Genomic DNA, 19,267 nt, shown 5'->3' with positions numbered 1-19,267 from the left:
TGGAAGACATAGCACAAGCCATCAAACTGTTAGTGCCTGCTTAGAGGAGCATACAAATTAAATCAATGTCAGGAGCAATGAGTATCACCTTGATCAGTCAGCCATTGAGCAGTTGTGTCACCCAGGGGAAAATACTTACGCCTTGCATCATCAGCTCTGCAAATTTCAGTGGTTAAATAGCTGAAAACTATATACCGAGACCCAGGTATTCTATTTTATTTACTGTATCCATAAAAGCAATGCTAATACAAAACTTGCCAAAAGAAAGTGGATGTGACCATTTTTTACTCTATCAGCATGTACTGTTATTGCTACTGGTTCTGGCGCTCACTGTCTGCTAACAGTTAAAAATCTGTATTAATTTACACTATTTATTTATAGTGTTACAGACACAGAAAACAAAACAAAACAAAAAACAAACAAACAAACAAACAAACAAAAACACCCCTAAAGTCTTCTGAACCTGTAAAAGATTTTACAAAGCCCTTTATTTTCAGTCAGTATTCATTCAGGTCATTAAAAGTCTTTACAAGTTTAGCTAAAATCAAGTTAGATTTTAGACAAACCCTGCCCATTCCTGAAAGAGTGAAAGTTTTTAAGCTCTTTGCATTGTGGGAAAAGATATGAGCACACGGACAGCACAAAAGAGAAGGTATTGACAGGTTTTGTGCTTGATAAGCATGCACTGTACTTCTGACCACCAGTGATGGGCATGACAATCCTTCACAGCATGCAAGCTGGCAGAGCTGTGCGTCTCTAATGAAAACAGGTAGGTAGAAAATTGAGAGTAGCTGGAAGATGATGTTTCTCTAAAAAGTGTTATGACCCTAGAGTCTTCAGTAAAAATTGAATTGACAGATCTTGCAAAAAAACTGATGCAGTGAAATAACAACAGTATCTTAAACAGGATTAAAATATAACATTTTACTAGTTATTTCAAATAATAGATTTTTTGTTGTTGTTGTTCCTTCCATCTTTCTTGTCTGTTTGTTCAGAATCTACCTAAATTCCAAACAGCTATTTTTTGTTAGGTAGCAAGTTCATATATGCCAAGGGAAAAAGAGTAGCAAGAAATACCCAGTCTTTTTTTTTTTGTCTTTTTTTTTTTTTTTTTTTTCTCATATGGTAGTCTATGTTGCATTTCTCATGCCTAAAAACAAGTACCATCTCAAAATATTTGGTCGGAAACCTCAGGTTGGAAAGGAGGTATTTGACAGAAATGTGACATTTACATCACTGTAACATGCAAACAGCTTCTAAAGACAAACATTAAGAGGAATTTCCTGTAGGATAACCTGTGAAAGGGAAAAATGAACAAAATCAAAGCAGCACAAGTCCATCTACTGCCAAAGTAGAACCAACAGCTATTGTCATCCAGATCTTGTGGTACAGCAACAGGGAAAGAATGATGATGCCAATCCTTTCCTTATTAGTTGCATGCATTTAGCTGTGGACTCTTTCCATCTTTCAAGAGGTACCCATATTGCTCTCACAATTAGTTTGATCTCATCCTGAAGAAAAAGTTGGCATAACACAACACGACACTTTTCTCACATGTATAAATATACATATATGTTTTTTCTTAATATCACCTTGGAGGAGAATACTTTGCTCTGCATTGTTAATATCTTTTAAGTATTACTTGGTGGTTATGAACAATGATGTTTCTCAGCTCCCTGTTGAATTTGTAACGTGACACACTCACTATTTCGAGTTATAAACAGAAATTAAAAGCAGCTACCAGTATTTTATGCAGTGTATTTTACAAGTAATGCTCACTTAAAAGATTTTGAAACAATTCTGTATTCTGACACCCCTTGCCCTTCACAGCTGCATTTGTGCATATTAGTCTCAGAAAGTGTTCGCTTTTTATCCCCTTCACCATGATCTATTTGTCTTTACAGCAGGTTTATGTTCAACACTATCAGAGTGGAATGGTGATTGTACCATTTAACCCAAAAGCTAGCTAGGCTTGAAAATGTATCTATCCCCTTCTCATTAATTACTTTTTATACCTAGTTCTATCTCACAGAGTCCTGTATCATCCTGGTTTATTTCAGAGGAATATAGCCATAGAATGACAATTATTGATGGAGCATAAAAACTGGAGCTAAAGACCATATAAAGAAGAAAACAGCACTGATCTGGGAAGAGATGAAAAGATGAAAAATTGACTAGAGAAGAAAATTGGAATGAGCTAATTTACAAAAGAAAATGAACAAACCACGGCAAGGTAACTCTGAATAAGATTAATTGCTCTACATTTCCTTCCTCTTTGCAATTTTATCTTATTTAATCTTCTATTCCACTTTCCTGTTTAACAATGCTATAGCCTTACAAACCCCGATTCCACTCTTACATTAGTTTGCTATTTCAGTATTGAGTGAGATCGTCTGTTGGAAAAAAATGGTGTATCACTATTGACTTTGGTATTGTTACTCAAATTTAAACCAGCAGATCTGCTCCATTGACTTCCATGGATTTATTTTTAATTTATTACTCTGAGTTCAGAATCAAGAGCTCTGGATATAAATCTTGAACATAAATAGACGATTTTCCAAATCTAAACAGTATAGCCACAAGTACCATTACAGGAAAAACAAGCTAGGCATGTATAGAACTGTCTGAAAAGTTAACCAAATGTTGCTGTGCAGTTATTAGTAGTTTACTATTTATTAAACAATAAATCAAGATAAAAAATCTAATTAACTTAAACGAAGTATTGTTTAGTGAAATGGGAGCCTGTCAAAACAGTTGTTGGGGGAGGGGGACAATTAATTGGTACAAATGTGAGTGCAAATTTTTTTTTAAACTTTAAAGCATGTCATTTGTAGTATACAACATATGTGCATGATACAAACTTCATACATTTTCTTCAGTGACAATAAAAAGCGCAGTTTATTATAAACTGAAGTAAAAATTAAAATTAAAAAAAAAATAATCACAGTTTTGTCATTGGTATGTGAAGATTATTCCAAGGGCCCATCCAGAGCTCCTCTTCATCTGACTGTGTGTGTTCACTGTGTGACTCCAAGGGCTCTTTGACATCCTCGTTATCAACAACTGATTCCTGCTCTTCTGTGCTTTTCATTTTGGAGCCGCCTGGCTTTGCTACTATGTTTTCAGCCCCTATAGAGGAAGCAAATGAGACGCTACAAGGCCTCGTGTTCATTTTATCACTAGAAGATGATCCCTTTGACAATGTGTTCAGTGGGACATTCTCCTCATGTGTCACTGCAAGCTTGTCCAGTTTCTTGAATTGTTTCCCCAGCCTCACTGGAGATGTGACTTTTAAATTATTAGCAAGGCAAACACGACGGGTTCTGACAACAGAGCCATTCTGTGCAATGTAGATGTTACCATTGACGTTGTTTTGAATATTGGGGTTATTAAGACGATTCCTCTGGCTGGAATCAGGAGCGCTGTCTTCTCCAGTGGAGCTGGTCTCATACTCTGGGTCAACTATCAACTTGATCTTTTTCTTTCTGGCCCACTGTTTAATGATAAACAGAAATGTTATTAAATCTCTGCATGATTTCTTACAGTTTTTTGTCATTTTTCCTATCTAGCTCATCTTTTATCTAGACATTTAGTGTGAAATTTTAACTTGGCATTTTGTACTATTCCTTTTAGATTGTACATTGGTATTTCCTAACTCTTCTGGTTACCACTCTGTGCCACTACCATGTATGCCTAATGCTTAAGCACACAATCAATTCAATCAATTCTTTGTACTTGAAAGTTACAAGGATAAACTCATTTTAGTTTGTGAACAGCCTCCTTTCACTTAGATGGTATAAAACAAGGTATAAAAGCTATATAGGTATAAAAAAATATTTTTTTTCATGTAATGACAAATTCAGTGAGGGGTTGCTACAGATGCATTCAGCGGTGCTGCAATTAAGTCAAAGTGCATCTTCTTTTGAGAATTCTGGGAAAAGAGATGTTACTTCCTGAGAATTAATTTCTGTAAATTGCAGTATTAGTAAGTGAGACATATTTCAACAAAGCAATGTCTTGGTCTATATTACAAAAAGACAGGAAAAACAACTAGATTACTACCACTTTATAAGACAAACGGGAAGGCATTGGTGATAACAAAATTGTGTGATACTTCCAATAAAATACTGTACAAAGGGGTAAATGCTTAGGAAGGCCTTCAAAGTTTTTCTGCAGAGTATTACTGAATTGTAAATTCTGCACAGAAATGGCATTGAGCAAAGCTACTTTATATGCACACTATGTCCAGGAGAAAAATATCTCAGGACATACACAAGGGAAACTCTCAGGCACGATGTTGGCAAAATTGGCTGGTTAGAAAGATTGATGTAAGGCTTTGTGCCAATTCCAATCTAGAGGAACCAATGGAGATGCTTTGCTATTAAATAAAAGATGGTGGAGAAATGAGACTTTTGATTTTATGTAATCTATACACATTCTTAACAAGTTAATGCAAACAATTTCCATGTTGCAGGAACTTTGTACTAATATTGATTACAAAAACCCCATTACTTAATTTATGATTGATTTCTGGTGATACACTTAAACAAGCTACCATTGTTCTTGAATTAATAAAGCAAACACTGTTGTTTCACTAAGGCAGCAGATACCATCACAGTTAAATCCCACTACAATACATACACATGCACTTAAGATAAGACAGTTTTTAAAGAAAGAATATCATGTCAGAGAGAAACGGGTGATGATAATTCTTAAGCTTTGAGGAGTTACACTTTATACAAATTATTTATAGGCCTATTCATTTGTTCCTGATAAAGACATTTAATTTTCTTCACAAATATGTATTCAGGTGGATGAACAGACTAACTTGTTTAAATGGGATCTGTGGGAAAATATCATGTCAGCTACAATTTCATGCTATATGGGAATACAAAAAGTGAGTCATCATAAATCCAGTTCTCATCTCAAATGGAATTCCAGACAGAAAATGAAAAGTTACTATCATGTTTTACAGCTCAGCATCCATTGCCCTTCCAAGGTAACTCCCCAGCAGGCTGAAGTATCATTATATAACATTATGAAGTATCATTATCAGTATCATTAAAAGTCAAACATTTTTCTTGTTCCCTGTAATAGAGACTTCCTGGCAGAGCTTTGGTGCACATGCCCAAAGCCAGATTTGTACTAGCTCTAAAGTACTCATAAGACTAATCCAATACTGGCTCAAAGCTTTAATTTTATTTAAGCTTTCTATTGCTTATTTGGATAAATGGTTGAGAAACAATTCTCTGGCTTTTGATAAAAGACAGATGAAGTACAGATAGATGGTGTGTATACAAAGCTTTCATACTTTGTGTGCTGGCAGCACGGCTAAGAGCTCGGCAAAGCAGTAAATCATGCAGGGATTGTTTCTTACACGAAAACACAAAGATGACAACTTAAGTTGTAAATAACAGAAATCCTTCCTAGGCAATCATGCTCGTTCTGAGCAGAAATGTACTATAAGATTTCTCTATTGAATAACTTCAGATATTGCAGCACAGTGAATTTTAAAAGGTATAAATACCAACATACTGAACATAGTTAGCCAGCAATACTTTGCCATTATGCATCTCAAAATTTTAATATATTTATTAAACACAAACAAAAAACAGCCCCCCCAAAAAATCCAAACCCCACACAGTAAAGTGGGAAAGGCCGAAGTTTGAAAATATAACTCATTTCCCCTTATTGAGTTCACATTGTACACCTACCTCTGCACTCCTGCCTTGTACATCAACAATACCTGAATCCCATAATCCAGAAGCAGTTTAATCCCAGTGCTGCTAGTAATATCCAGCTGTTTTGGGAATATTACTGTGCTGTAATTTTAGTTTTCCTCACAGAAAATAGGGAGAACACCAGAGAACTCAGGTGAAGTTTAACAAATGCTTATATGGTAGTGAAATGTGATGAAACCATTTATGACCTTTAAATCATAAATATCTTCATCCTCATTCCTGTTCTCTACTGAATCCCATCTGTTTTGCACCTTTTCCTTCCTGTAAGTGCTATTTTGTGACACAGACATAACCTGCCTGAGCACAGGGCTCTTAACAGGTTTGTGCCACCACGCTTATTGAGCTACTCATCACAGCTAATGCAAAATGCCATGTACTTTTGCATCACTATATACATAATGCAAAAGGATTAAATGTAAAAATTAGCACAGTGTCTCTTTAACTGTATTACTGAAATTAGCAGAGGAAGAACAGTATTCTTTCTTGCCATTGCTATATGAAAATAAGACCTTCTATATCCATCAGTAAGTATACCTGAGTAATCTTTCAGAGGAATTATATTAGTTTGGTTTTCCATAGTTCTATCTTTAACATAGCATAAAAGACTTAAATGCTGATGCAATAAGCTTTGCCTTTTTCTGTTTGGCTACCTCTAGTCAAGCATGAATTGTTTAGGAAAGACCACACAGAAGGCACAGCAAACAAGATCACTCCTTATTGCAAAATCTCCACCTACTGTTGTTGTTTTTCAAAAGGACGTAGAATCACCAGCAGTCTCTGACTCCGTAATGGCAGTATTGAGGGTCTCATCTGACTGAGACTGGCTGTGTTCCTGGGATATCTTTTTTATTTTCTTTCTTTTCATAATAGTGTCAGAACTTTGATTCCCAGTATCAGGGTAAGTAACAATTTTGCTAGAAGGGGCACTAGTTGTCCCTTCAGTACCTTTGGAAGTAACACTGATTTCACTTTCTAGACAAGAAGATTCATTCTTACTGATAGCTTTCTCCTTGTCACTAGCATCTGTACCAACCTCTTCAGTGCTTTCATCCTCACTATCCTCATCATTAATTCCTGATATTCCTCTCTCGTCTTCCTTGTTAGCAGCAGCTCTTGCATTTGCAGATGTTTCAGAAACTGCGCTATTGTTTGTGTTATCTGCATCAGGGCTTGCACCGACTTGGTCTGTATCTTCTTGTTCATCTTCTTCTGAAACCTCTTCTATCGTATGTTCTATTTCAAGGCTGGCAGAGGAAGTTTTGCTCTTACAGCTGGATCCTGAAGCTTTCCTGTAGCATGTACCTGATGCAGTAGAGCTGATGCTTGATTTCTGGCTGGATCGCCTCACTCTGCCCCGAGAGCTACCTCTCCTACTTTTTATACTTGACTTTTCAGTGCTTCTTTTACTGCTGGATTCACTAGTCCCCGATTTGCTGAATGAACTTTGTGTAGATGAACTCCTTGAGAGGCTATCACCTTCATCACTATCAGACTCTTCCTCGTCACCATCCTCTTCAGAAGAGTCCTCTTCTGATTCACTGCTGGAGCTGGATCCAGACTCATCATCAGAATCCCCCAAGTCATGCCCAGTTTCCTCATCAGAGTCCACAGTACTTTCAGTGGCTTCATCTTGATCCAGAGTTACTTTCAAATAGTCTTTATCTTCTGACTCCGAGCCAGAGCTACTACTTTCCACTGATGACTCATCTGAAGAGTATCTTCTTCTCTTCTTTTTCTTCTTCTCCTTCTCATAATCACTATCCTCATGTTCGCTCTCTGCTGTGATGCTTATTGAAACTCCTGATTTTGCTTCATCTCTTTCATATCCTTCCTCTCCTTTTCCTCTTGCATCTTGAAATTTTCTGGAGATGCTAATGCGTTTTAACACATGATTTAGCTTTCTCATTGAAGGTCTGTCATCTGTTGATTTCTGGAAGTAACTTCCCCTGATAATCATGCTTTTCTCATCAACCACTTGGCGAGCTGACATCAACTTGGCATAACTGGAATCTTTCCTACTGGCTTTCACTTTCTGCAGAATCATTGGGAATATCTTTGCTTTCTTCCATGGAGAATGAGCAGACTCAGCTCTTCCTACTGGTTTGTGAGCACTGACTGCTACACGACTTAAATGCATCACTGCTTTTAGTTTCCTTTTCCCCTGGCTGGTTCTATATACTCTTCCAGAGCCATGCCTTAGATCCATCCCACCACCTAAAGGTCTACCTTCTATTTGAGCCCCTGCTCTCTGGCTTATACCTCTGCTCGAAGGACCTCTGACTTGACTCATTCCCTGCAAATTATGAAAATGGAACTTGATTACAATTTGAAATACAGGTATTACAAAAACTCATAGTCTAAGTCAATGCAAATGCAACATTTTTTCCCAGGATTAAAACTAACTTACTTGTTTTAGAATAGCTTTTTACCAAAGTTATGAGAAAGCTTTACTTGTAGAAGAGGCTGCAAGTCCACAAGTACCTTGCCTTGGCAACAGGGAAAAATACTGGTTCATAAATGTTCTCTCTTCTCATTTAATAAAAACACACGTGATGGATTAAGAGTCTGGTAATTCTGAATGTTAAGTTTAAAAAATGAACATTTATTCTGGCTGACACTGATATTTCAGAATTTCCTTACATTCAGTTGTAAACCTTATGTTAAATTAGTTTAGGTGACTATTTTTCTCACTGGAAAATCGCCAGTTATAGGCTGAATATTAGTAACACTCCATTCAGTTAAGAACATAAAATGGAATTACCTAAGGCCATGTGGATTTTCACTGAAGTAGAAATCTACATTAATGGAAAAACTAATGTGCATATTAAAAGAAACTTTGCAATTCCTTTTCATTTCTGACACAAACTTTACTGGTTATCACAACAGCAAATGATTAGGATTGGAAGAGCTGCTTATTTGGTCTATATAGAGTATTCTAATTACAAAATCCATTTGATAAGGTTTACTAATGCTTCGACTTGTTGCAGAGACAGAGTCAACATGCCAGAGATGCTTACCTCTTCTGCTGTTGATCCATGTGGGCTGTAGTAGTAGCCACCATCGTTCTCCACCACAACTTCTCCATACTCATCGTACATCCCCGAAGGAGACAGCAGTCTGCGGCGGCTCCCATACTGAGGCAGTTCATACCTGGCAAAACACCATCAGTTCTTTGTAACATGCAAAGATGTACTCATGTGTGTCTCCACACACATCTACAAATGTGCAAACTACAAACTATTGCAACTGGTCCAACGCCCATTACAACCAGAGGGAACCCCAGCTGCGAGGTCTCTGGGATCTCCTGATCTTTTTTTTTTTTTTTTTTTTTTTTTTTTAACTGAGGGATGAAAGAGTAGATTCTCTAGGATCAGTTCTGGAGAATCCTTGCAAGCTTGTGAGAATAGTCAAAATCCCTAAGTGCTTGCAGTCGAACAGACTTTATCCAGACAAGGCAGGATGATAGTTTTCTAGGTAAATGTACAAAGCCAGATGCTGGCTAGGAACTATGAGCAGAAAGTATCACTGAACTCAGGCTGGTGAGCCAGAAAAGGGGAGGAGATGATGTAAATTCATCTCCAAGACAGCAGATATATGCAAATAAAAAAGAAAATATAAAAATGGCATGATAAATGGGCTATGCATACTGTGGTGCAATAATTGGATTCCTGAAGAAGTAGGGAGTTACACGATGCCCCTTTAACTTTCAAGAAGTGAGTTTTGTTGTCAGCACACTCATTAGTGGATGCAAAGATTAAAGTAATCCTGAGGTGAAGGGAAGTCTACAGATTAGGCGCTGTAATAATAAACATCTCCAACCTTGAAAAGCAGCATGTTTAGAAATATATAGGAAAAATGAAAATGTACCCATGCTCATAACTGTAGTAATCTTGTCCATAGTATTCCTGCCCTGGATCAATTCCAGACTCCATACTTAATTCCTGTTGAGAGAGAACACCAATTGACTGATTATAAAGACACAAACAACAGTATCCCAAAGTGAAAAAAAGACAAAGAAAAAAGACAGAAAGACAGAAAGACAGAAAGACAGAAAGACAGAAAGAAAGAAAGAAAGAAAGAAAGAAAGAAAGAAAGAAAGAAAGAAAAGAACTATCATAATTCAAGGAACACTGTTATCCATCAAGAACCACAATGAGAAATCAACACAAGCTTTAAATGACCCCAACCCTGGTGCATGTCCTGGGAGTGACTGTTCTAAGCCAGCTAAATGTAGGCGCTTGCTGGTGTGGGACGCTGTCTCACTTACCCTGCATAAAACTCCCATCCACTCACTGCAAATACACTTTGCTTATTCAGGGAATCACATTGTGTCTAAAAGATTTGAAACAGAAAGTATTGTGTTTATAAACAAGAACTGTCTTTGCACTTCACTGCAGCGTACTAATACTTCCATTAACTTGGCAGGCCAACTGCTTAGTTCATCTCCATGTACAATCATCGATTATCAGTTGACCAATTATCTGAAAAAATAGATCATGCTTGAATAGCAAGGAAATTATTCTCTGTGAATCTGGACATGAAGCTAGGATAGTTTTCCGTCTGTGTGATGAAGCACATGGGAGCAACTTAAAGATGCTCAAGGGCAAAATCACAGAATAATTTAGGTCGGAAAAGACCCTTAAGATCTTCAAGCCTGACACAACCAAGTCCACCACTAAGCCATGTCCCTAAATTCCACATCCACACATCTCTTAAATACCTCTAGGGGTGGCCACTCCACCACTTGCCCGGGCAGGCTATTCCAATGGCTGACCACACTCTCTGTGAAGAAATTCTTCCTGATATCCAATCTAAACCTCCCCTGCCACAACTTAAGGCCATTTCCTCCTGCCCTAACATTTGTCAGCCAAGATGAGAAAGACACCCACCTTACTACTACCTCCTTTCAGGTAGTTGTAGAGAGCAATGAAGTATCTCCTCAGCCTCCTTTTCTCTGGACTAAACAACCTCTGGTCCCTCACCTGCTTCTCATGTGTCCTATTTTCTAGTCCATTCACCAGCTTTGTTGCTCTTCTCTCAAGGCATCCCAGCAACTCACCATCTTCCTTGTAGTGAGGGCACAAATCTGAGCACAATACTCAAGGTGCAGACTCACCAGTGCCATGTACAAGGGACAATCACTTCCCCAGTCCTGCTAGCCATGCTATTTCTGATACAAGCCAGGATGCCACTGGCCTTCTTGGCCACCTGGGCACACTGCTGGCTCATGTACAGCCCCTGTGGACCAGCACCCTCAGGCCCTTTTCCTCTGGGCAGCTTTCCAGCCACTCTTCTCCAGACCTGTAGCACACTATGGGGTTGTTAGGACCCAAGCACAGGACCTGGCACTTAGCCTTGTTGAATGCCATACAACTGGATGCAGCCCATCAGTCCAGCATATCCAGATCCCTCTGCAGAGCCTTCCTAGCCTCAAGCAAATCAACACAGAAGTTGGTGTCATCTGCAAACTTATCCCCTCATCAAGATGGTTGACAAAAATATTAAACAAAGATGGCCCCAATATGGAGACCTGGGGAACACCACTTGTGACTGGTCACCAGCCAGATTTATGTCCATTCATGACTACACTTTGGGCCCGGCCATCCAGCCAGTTCTTCATCCAGCGAACAGGATATCCATCCAAGCCATGAGCAGCCAAAATAACAAGAGACAATAAATTTCAGGTATTTAAAAACTACATAAATGGATTAACAAGTGTTAGAACCTTTCTTTTCATCTAAGACAGTCAGGAAAAAAATTACCCAGCAAAGATGAGGTTTGATTGGGAAATAATGTAAAAGCCGTTTAAACTGTTATTGCTCAATTAAGACATGAAAAATACTGGTACCTCTGGTCTAAGAAGAGAAGGTCTCAGCAACTGCTGTTGCTACAGAAGAAAATTAGAAAGGTGTTAATTAGGCAGTAACAATTACAATACAAGTCATTTGTGTCAGAATTAAGATTGGAAAGAAATCTTAACAACACAGGTCCTTTAGAGCCTTTCATATGGCAGTCACCTGGGTGCTTCCATATTCACTGAGAAGGAGAAAACTGCTGAGCACATACTCTTGTATTATCACTTTATAGTCCACTATTTATTATATGAAATCAACTTTCCAGTTTATGTGGTGATTCTCTAGATTATTTAGCTCAAGGACTTTTATCAGAGCCCAATAGAATTATTCTGTTGTGTGTGCCATAGAAAGCAGGGAAACAACAGCAAACAAAAATTCCCCACAATGGGTAGAAAACAAACCTATGGGTTTGTAGAAAAGCCTCTAATTCAACTACTAAAAACCTGAAGTACCTTGACTTCTACCCCAAGCTTCTGCTGCAGTACCATCACTTCAGTCCTTTATCTATATTTCTGTACTTCTGTGGCTTTTAACTGAATGCCTTGCAACCACAAATAGACCTGAATTCACAATCCCAATTAGATAGAGAAATATTATCTCACTTTCTTTACAGTTTATCTGTGATTCCTTACTCTGCAGGACACTGTGAGAATAGCATGCTGGGGTGAGCAGAGAGACCCCTGGAGCTCGCACAGAGAGGACTGACAGATCTACATGGTGCATCATAGTTGACACAGGTCATTTTCAGCAGTCGCTTTGTTAATTAGTCTGCACTTCCAGTTTTCTGTAAATGACTTAGACTAATATGCATTAATTTGAAGTTTTGTAAATTAGGATCAGATTTATTCAGGGAGATCAATACTGTTATCTGAACACTCCTCCCAAAATTTGGTGGCACTATTTCAGCCCAAAACCAAACCCTGGGAGACAGGGAAGCTCTGTAGCTGAATTGTGAGACATAAATCAGCTCTGCAAATCAGGAGGCCAAATCACAGCACAACAAACTACTGAATAAGGAACAGCAGCCTCCAGAAGCTCATCCTAAGACTAATAAAAATGATAAAGCGTTCATGAGTAAATACCAACCTTTATGATAGAAACACATGTCAGAGAACTTTGTCATTGTTGAATGAGTTCATTTAGATTTCTGAAGAAAATTCTTCATGTAAGTCATTGCTGGAAGAAAGACACTGCAGGGACAGGCCACAGTGGGTTGCAGAAAATGTCTGTACTGAGCCCTTGACAGTGGGTAGCAGCAGATGATTAGATCTGCTGTAGTAAAACACAGCAAGCAATGGAAGCAATGCCCTACGGAACTTTTTGGCAGGCTGTCAAGCAGCAGTCTCCTGGCCTGGAGGTTACATTTGTGCCACAATGGTTCCAAGCTACCACTGAAAAGTACAGCTCGTGAATACATACACGCTTTTTGAACCACTTTGTATTTCCGGTCTCTAAAATAGCCATTGTTTCATAACACAGGTTTGTATGGGAAAAGTTTGCTGATATAATTAGTAATTTAAATGTAACTATGGAACAGCCTTACCTCTTGCTGTGCATATCCTCGCCTTGAAGTCAGAAAAAGAGAAAAAAAATGTATTAGTATACTTCTGTTAGACTGTATAAGATGCATATTGCCATTCTTTCTGGAGAGATGAGAAGATAATGCGATTACTAGCAAGAAAAGAAATACATATCTACAATATAAAATATGTTTTTCTTTAGATTTGCTCTGCACATACAAATTATTGCATGAGAAAGGCCAGTGACTCTTTGGGATCTTTTCTTGGTTTAGATTGCAAATGAATGAGAAGAAATCCAGAATCCCCACAAGCCAGAGAGCCAGTGCACCCAGTGCAACACAGCAAAGGGGAGCAGGGTAAATGCTGTGCTTGGTTTTTCCTTTCTCTCTCCAAGAGAGGAACTGCCAAGTCACCTTCTCTGTTGTCTCAGACCTACAAACAACATCTACAGAGACTCTGTTATTTCACCTGAGTGTTTAAGCAGTGAACAGTTTCTCTACTACTTCTGGACTTTCGTTATCCACAAAGGACTTGCTAGAAATTGGCCTGAAGCTTCTATTAGTAATTTAACACATTATTATTAAAATTACACATTTCCTAACACTTGCTCAGCAGAGGGGAGTTACGTTATTTTAGCTATCTATGATTATTTTGCCACAGGCTTTGTACTGTTGATCTCATTGGATTTGTTGTTGTTGTTGTTGTTTTAATTCATTTTCTTGGAGCCATTTGCATTGCATGACAAATGCATTTACATCTATCAAGGTCTGCATTTTCACATTTTGTGCCAGAAAATTATAATAGTTTATACAAAACTAGCAAACAGCAATTTGGTATTATTATTAAGGATAGGCATGGATTTTTTTAATTTTATTTTTAAGAAGGGAAGAATAAATGCTCAGAAGTATGCTGAGCTTAACCTACTATGCAGATGGCAGTCTAGGGAAATTCATTCATTACACTTGGGTAAACAATAAAGAATAGAGTACAAGTCCTTATTATTCTTTACTATCATCATCTCTAAAATTTTCTATTAATATTCAACACATGGAATTGATTATCAGAATTACATTAAAGCTGTTGCCCATATAATATGAAACTAATGAACAACTGAAATGAAGATCTATCATCACAAGACAATATGTGACTTTTCAAAGCCCACTTGAGAAACACTGTATTTAGTTTCCCTATCGCCTACAGCAATCTTCAGAAAAAGAAGGTCTTGTGTTGCAGAGAGGATAAGTAAGCCTATTAATCTTAATTGTTCTTGAGTAGTCACCGCATCACAGATTAAAATTGTAATATAAGGAATTCTAATTGAATTTGGAATTCTACTTTCTTAAAAATAGCACCACGCTGTGTTTAGAGATGCATATACTTTTCTCACAGTTTTGTGTGGTCATGATTAGAAGAAAAAAATAGCTAGACAAAAAATGTCCATTCACTCAATACAGCACAAGGATCTCTATTCTGAGAAAAAGCCAAAGGTCAAAACAACATCATTTGTTTCCAGGAAGGAACTTAAAAGCTCTCCACTGAGGGAGGAATTGCTTCTGGATAGACATTAGCAGCTAGACTTGACTGCAGTCAGAGAGAAATCTTCAATGCAAAAATGGAAAGCAAGAACATAATGCCTATGATGATGTAGGATAATATGGCACCTACTTACACACTCTTGGTGCTAACATGACAGACGAAACAAGAATGTATTTACATGTACAAACACCGTCAAACTTCACATGGCTGTGCTGCTAACATGAGTTAAAGGAACTGCGATTTGCCTAAAGCAACAATTTTCCCAATTACTGGCATCCCACCAGGCATTTGCTATTTCATACTTTTTATCTGTTTTCACATTAAAAGTGTAAGAATCATAAAACCCAAATACTACAGATACTACTCAGTGGAGGCAACTGCTTATCAGTTTGCCCCAACTCTTGAAATGGAGGTTTCCTGCAGTTCATAACTAGAATCTGAAGAGAACAAGAACCTGGAGGGGAGATGAGTAATGATACATTACTGCTTAATTTCAGCTTTGCAGATAGTTCAAAGGCAAGAAGAGCTCTCCACAGATGCAATCTCTGCTCCTGCTCAGGACTCAACCCAGTCAAGCTGCTGATAAAAGGACCAGGGCTATATCCAGGGTCACATCTGACAGTAAATAAATAAATTGGACAACCCAGACAACCCAAGGAGGGGTCAATAAGCTTGTATACGGTCAACATTTTGCCAAGTAGTGTATTGGTTGTCATACTTCCTAGTGCTGCAGAGCTCTAGTAGCACCCAGATATTTCAATAGGACAGAACCTCCCTAGTGTAGGTTAAAATACATGCTATTGGTATAGTTTCTTTCCCAGTCTAATCAATTTTTATTTTTTAATAAGGGCTGTTCAAGAAATGAACTAAAGAACAAAGGTTGCATTAATTACAGTCAAAAATAAATTAGGTTTCATAAACCCTCCAACTTAATGAGGGTTTAAAGAATTAGAAAAGGTAGATGCTCCTCATTAGTGAAGAGCTGATTACCACGACCCCCACAGACTCTTCTGAGTGATTGGATGAAATATTTAAAATGGAGTTTTTGTGTGACGTCCAACCTTTCTACCCAAGGAATGCTACAGATAATTGTAGCTGAATAAAACATTTGAAGTTTATCTTCTGAATTACTAAACACCTGCAACTCTACTGTATGACACTACACACTGCAAACTTATTTTGTATTTGTCTAGTATTTCACTAGTGATGTAGAGAGCTATACAAAAGCATCTATTACGCTTAGCAAAGTAACTTCTCATGCTCATCTGTGCACACTCAATTGTCCCACTGCCTCCACACCTGGACCACAAGAAGTACACAGAAGAAGGCACACATATAAGCCATCTTCCAATTCTGGATCTTAAATCTTAAACATTTCTCTAATAGCGCTAATCTTTGACAGTTTGCTGCTGGTGCTGCAGTTGTGCCACTCAGAGCTATTTGGTATGATGGGCAGCTAATCTACCTGTGTGAATCTCAAATTATATTGACTCTTACAGTAAAAATGCTGTGATGGATAATCATTCCCTGCACATGTTTGGGTACAGTTCCTAATCATTACCTGTCTTGGAACTACAATCTAGCCCAAGAAGAGTGCAGGACTTCATTATGCATAGAAAAATTCTAATACATCAGCAAAACATGCATGATGGAGATCATGAAGTTTGGCTCTGAAAAAAAAAAAAAAAGACAAACTACCTTCAGCAGTTTCCGACTGAAGCATCCATACATGTCCTAACCGCAGATTAAAAAAAAAAAAAAAAAAAAAAGAGAGAAAAAGCCAAGCACCACAGAAATGCTGAGTATCTCTAGACATTCTGATAAATAAGTACCTTTTTGCTCAGAATTATACGTTTGATATTGAACTGAATTTTAGTTTTTCTTCATTCTGTAATATATGCCTTTACCACTGTTTTTAAAAATATTCATTTTAAACATGAATATTCTTCATTTTGGCAAAGAAATAAATGAAACTTGCAGGTTGAACCAAACTAACATTCACTTAAATGCCAAAACGCTTTTACTTACCGTTTGTTTCAAAGGACAAGCTAATTGACATATTTAATGCAAAGGTCTGATTTAGATAACTGTGAGCAAAAAAGCCAGAATGTAAATCCATATTGCATGGATTTTTACAAGTACTTATAAACCATTCACTTAGTGACACTAATCAGAATGACTTTATTACATTTTAAGATAAGCAAGATGTATTAACTGAAGTTCATGGCAAATTAGCATGAAAGTTAGAGAGACGACATCAACATGAACATGCAAAATAAAAAAAAAATGCTTTGTACATTAAATCATTTACAAAATAAAAACTTTAAATGTGCAGTTACAATATATATATATATATATAAAAGCAATGGAAGGCATGTAAGTGACATGAGGGAAAACAGACGGGTTTACTGACAAATCTAGAGAAAAACCTTCTTCTGACTTAAGAGATGCAAATGTGAGCTGAAAGAAAGCAAGCCAGCATAACAGAGCACTGCGTCATCTCCCACGCAATAAAAAGGTGAATTACTGTAATAATGCTGGCTCACTGTGCTGAGACTGCTTACTATCAGCACTTGCTTTCTTTGACATCCGATATTTGACAGCAAGATTCCTCCCAGGTGGTACATTTTATGGGCAAAGCAAGAGATTCCCATTACAGACGCAGAAGAATTGCTCTGCTTGGTGGTATTAGCTACAGTGCAGGCTGCTTATCATAATGCAGGATCAAGCCCTCTGTCACCTATGACTGATCCTTGGGTACAAATAGACAGTTTTCCCCAAGCAGTTCTGGTAGAAAAAGACTGAGAACCAATGCCATAGAGCAGTACAATGTAGTGTTGAGAAAACCACTTGTAAAATCATACATTACAAATTTCTGAGGAAACAGGTAAGACAAAGTCTCAATTTTGGGATTAGGACTAAGTAGTGATATACAGCGGAGAAAAGGAAAAAGTCTGAATTTCTGGAGAGTCTGAGGCAGATACCATGTGCTGCATTAGAGTCATCTCACTCAAAATGTAACATGCAGAAAACATCCAACCGAAAACATTACAGTGCTGTCGACTGGGATGGAAAGCGTTTCTCAAGCTCCTCCACAACACAGCTCAAGCTGCCATTCTGCTGGTTGTGCTCAGCCACTGCCTCTGGATTTGGCAGCTCTGGTGTTGCAACTGGTTTGAGCTTAGAAATGTGCTTGGGCAGAACGTGGTTTTTGTCTATTTGGCTGTACATGTTGGCCACGGACTTTTCAATTGCTGCTAAATTCTGAATGTTTTTAAGAATACCTTTCAGCTCCCTACGGGGAGGTGGCTCTGGCACTAGGGCCGGTGGCAGTACAGCTGGCTGTTTGGCAGGGGGTTTTGAATGCTTTGCAGGGGAGAGGTGCTGGGTGCTAAGAAGAGATGAAGAAAGAGACACGGGGGGCAGAGCTGGAGGATGTGGTGGCGACTGAGGAGGGGATGGAGGTGGAGGTGGCAGCAGTGGAGGTGGGGGTGGGGGTATTTTAGGTGGATCTGGAATGCTTTCTGCAACTTCTCCTTTGGTCTGAGGAGCTAGAAAACTTTGGCAAACTGATTTCTTTATCCTAAAAGACGGAGGAGTTGGCTTCCGAGTTGGTGGAGGAGAAAGTTCTTCAGGATAGTCGTGGTGAGTGATGATTACAGAGGGGACCGTGGAAGGCTCAGGCTCAACTACTTCAGCACAAGGTGTTGGAGAGGACAGAGGAGAAGAGCGAAGGCAAGGAGAAGCAACCACACTTTTAGGAGACTGCTCTAGCACATTCTCTCTTTCTTGGAAACAGCTGCTGTGTGTTGGCGAACGGATGGATTTCACATCAGGAGATTTCACTTGCTTCATTTCCTGCAAAGCCTGCTGCTCAAATTGTCTTGCCTTCTCTTTTACAGTTAACTTGGGGCCACTTATTCTTTGAAATAGTGGACTGCTAAGATCATCTCTGCTAGGCTGATTTTCAGTTCCTTCATTCTCTGCTTTGAGTCTTTCCTGTTGCCACTGAATGGGGTCCATGATAACTGGCCTGCTCAGAGAACCAGGCACGTGTCTTTTGGTAACGTGAGCTGGTACCGTCCATGCACGGTGACTGCCTCCCAAGGAGGCATCTCTCAAGACTAAGTGCATAGGAGAAAGAGTATCTAGGGCATCGCTTCTTTTCCGTAGTAACCCAGCAGCAGCGGGACTCTGAGTGAAACCTTCCACATACAATGGGTTTTGAGTAGTTAATGGGTTCTCATCAGATAAAAAAGTAATGTTACTTGAAGATTTGGGGAGATTATTGTTCAATGATCCATTGATATTAGATTGCTTGTGAGCCTTGATAGCACGGGAAGCAAAGCTGCTTATAACTCTCTGACGATCTCCTTCTTCTAAGACTGATTTTTTTCCCCTGCTTTGTTGGAAATGGTAGAGAAGAAAAAGACTTGAAAGAAAAGAAGATAATCACATGTAAGGAAACATGCATGGACATAGATTTTTATGAGAGAGAAAAAAAGAATTTGTGATATGAATCAGAGCTGTAACAATACTTCCAGCAAACTACTACTACCCAACACACACACACAAAAGTCTACTAGACTACTGGGCAAGACATTTACTTTCACAT

At 38.4% G+C, this 19,267-nt stretch overlaps 1 protein-coding gene across 17 annotated transcripts in view; it reads right to left on the bottom strand.

The window, feature by feature from the left end:
- Nucleotides 1-1,080: 1,080 nt before the first annotated feature.
- PCDH15 (protocadherin related 15) overlaps nucleotides 1,081-19,267 on the bottom strand; it is an 883,259-nt gene continuing 865,072 nt past the window's right edge. For 11 of the 17 annotated variants that reach the window (XM_084525156.1, XM_084525153.1, XM_084525150.1 and 8 more), the window contains 5 exons: nucleotides 13,140-13,161; nucleotides 11,590-11,628; nucleotides 9,609-9,682; nucleotides 8,759-8,891; nucleotides 3,500-8,034 (listed from right to left, as the gene is read on the bottom strand). In XM_084525156.1, coding sequence (XP_084381282.1) covers nucleotides 6,490-8,034; nucleotides 8,759-8,891; nucleotides 9,609-9,682; nucleotides 11,590-11,628; nucleotides 13,140-13,161 — 1,813 coding nt within the window. In that variant the 3' untranslated portion in view covers nucleotides 3,500-6,489. The other 6 variants (XM_084525143.1, XM_084525144.1, XM_084525145.1 and 3 more) reach the window with 4 other exon arrangements.

Source organism: Aythya ferina (assembly GCF_964211825.1).
Source record: "Aythya ferina genome assembly, chromosome: 7".
Lineage (NCBI taxonomy): Eukaryota > Metazoa > Chordata > Aves > Anseriformes > Anatidae > Aythya > Aythya ferina.
Note: the sequence above shows the minus strand (reverse complement) of the source record. Positions and strands in the feature narration are given on the sequence as shown.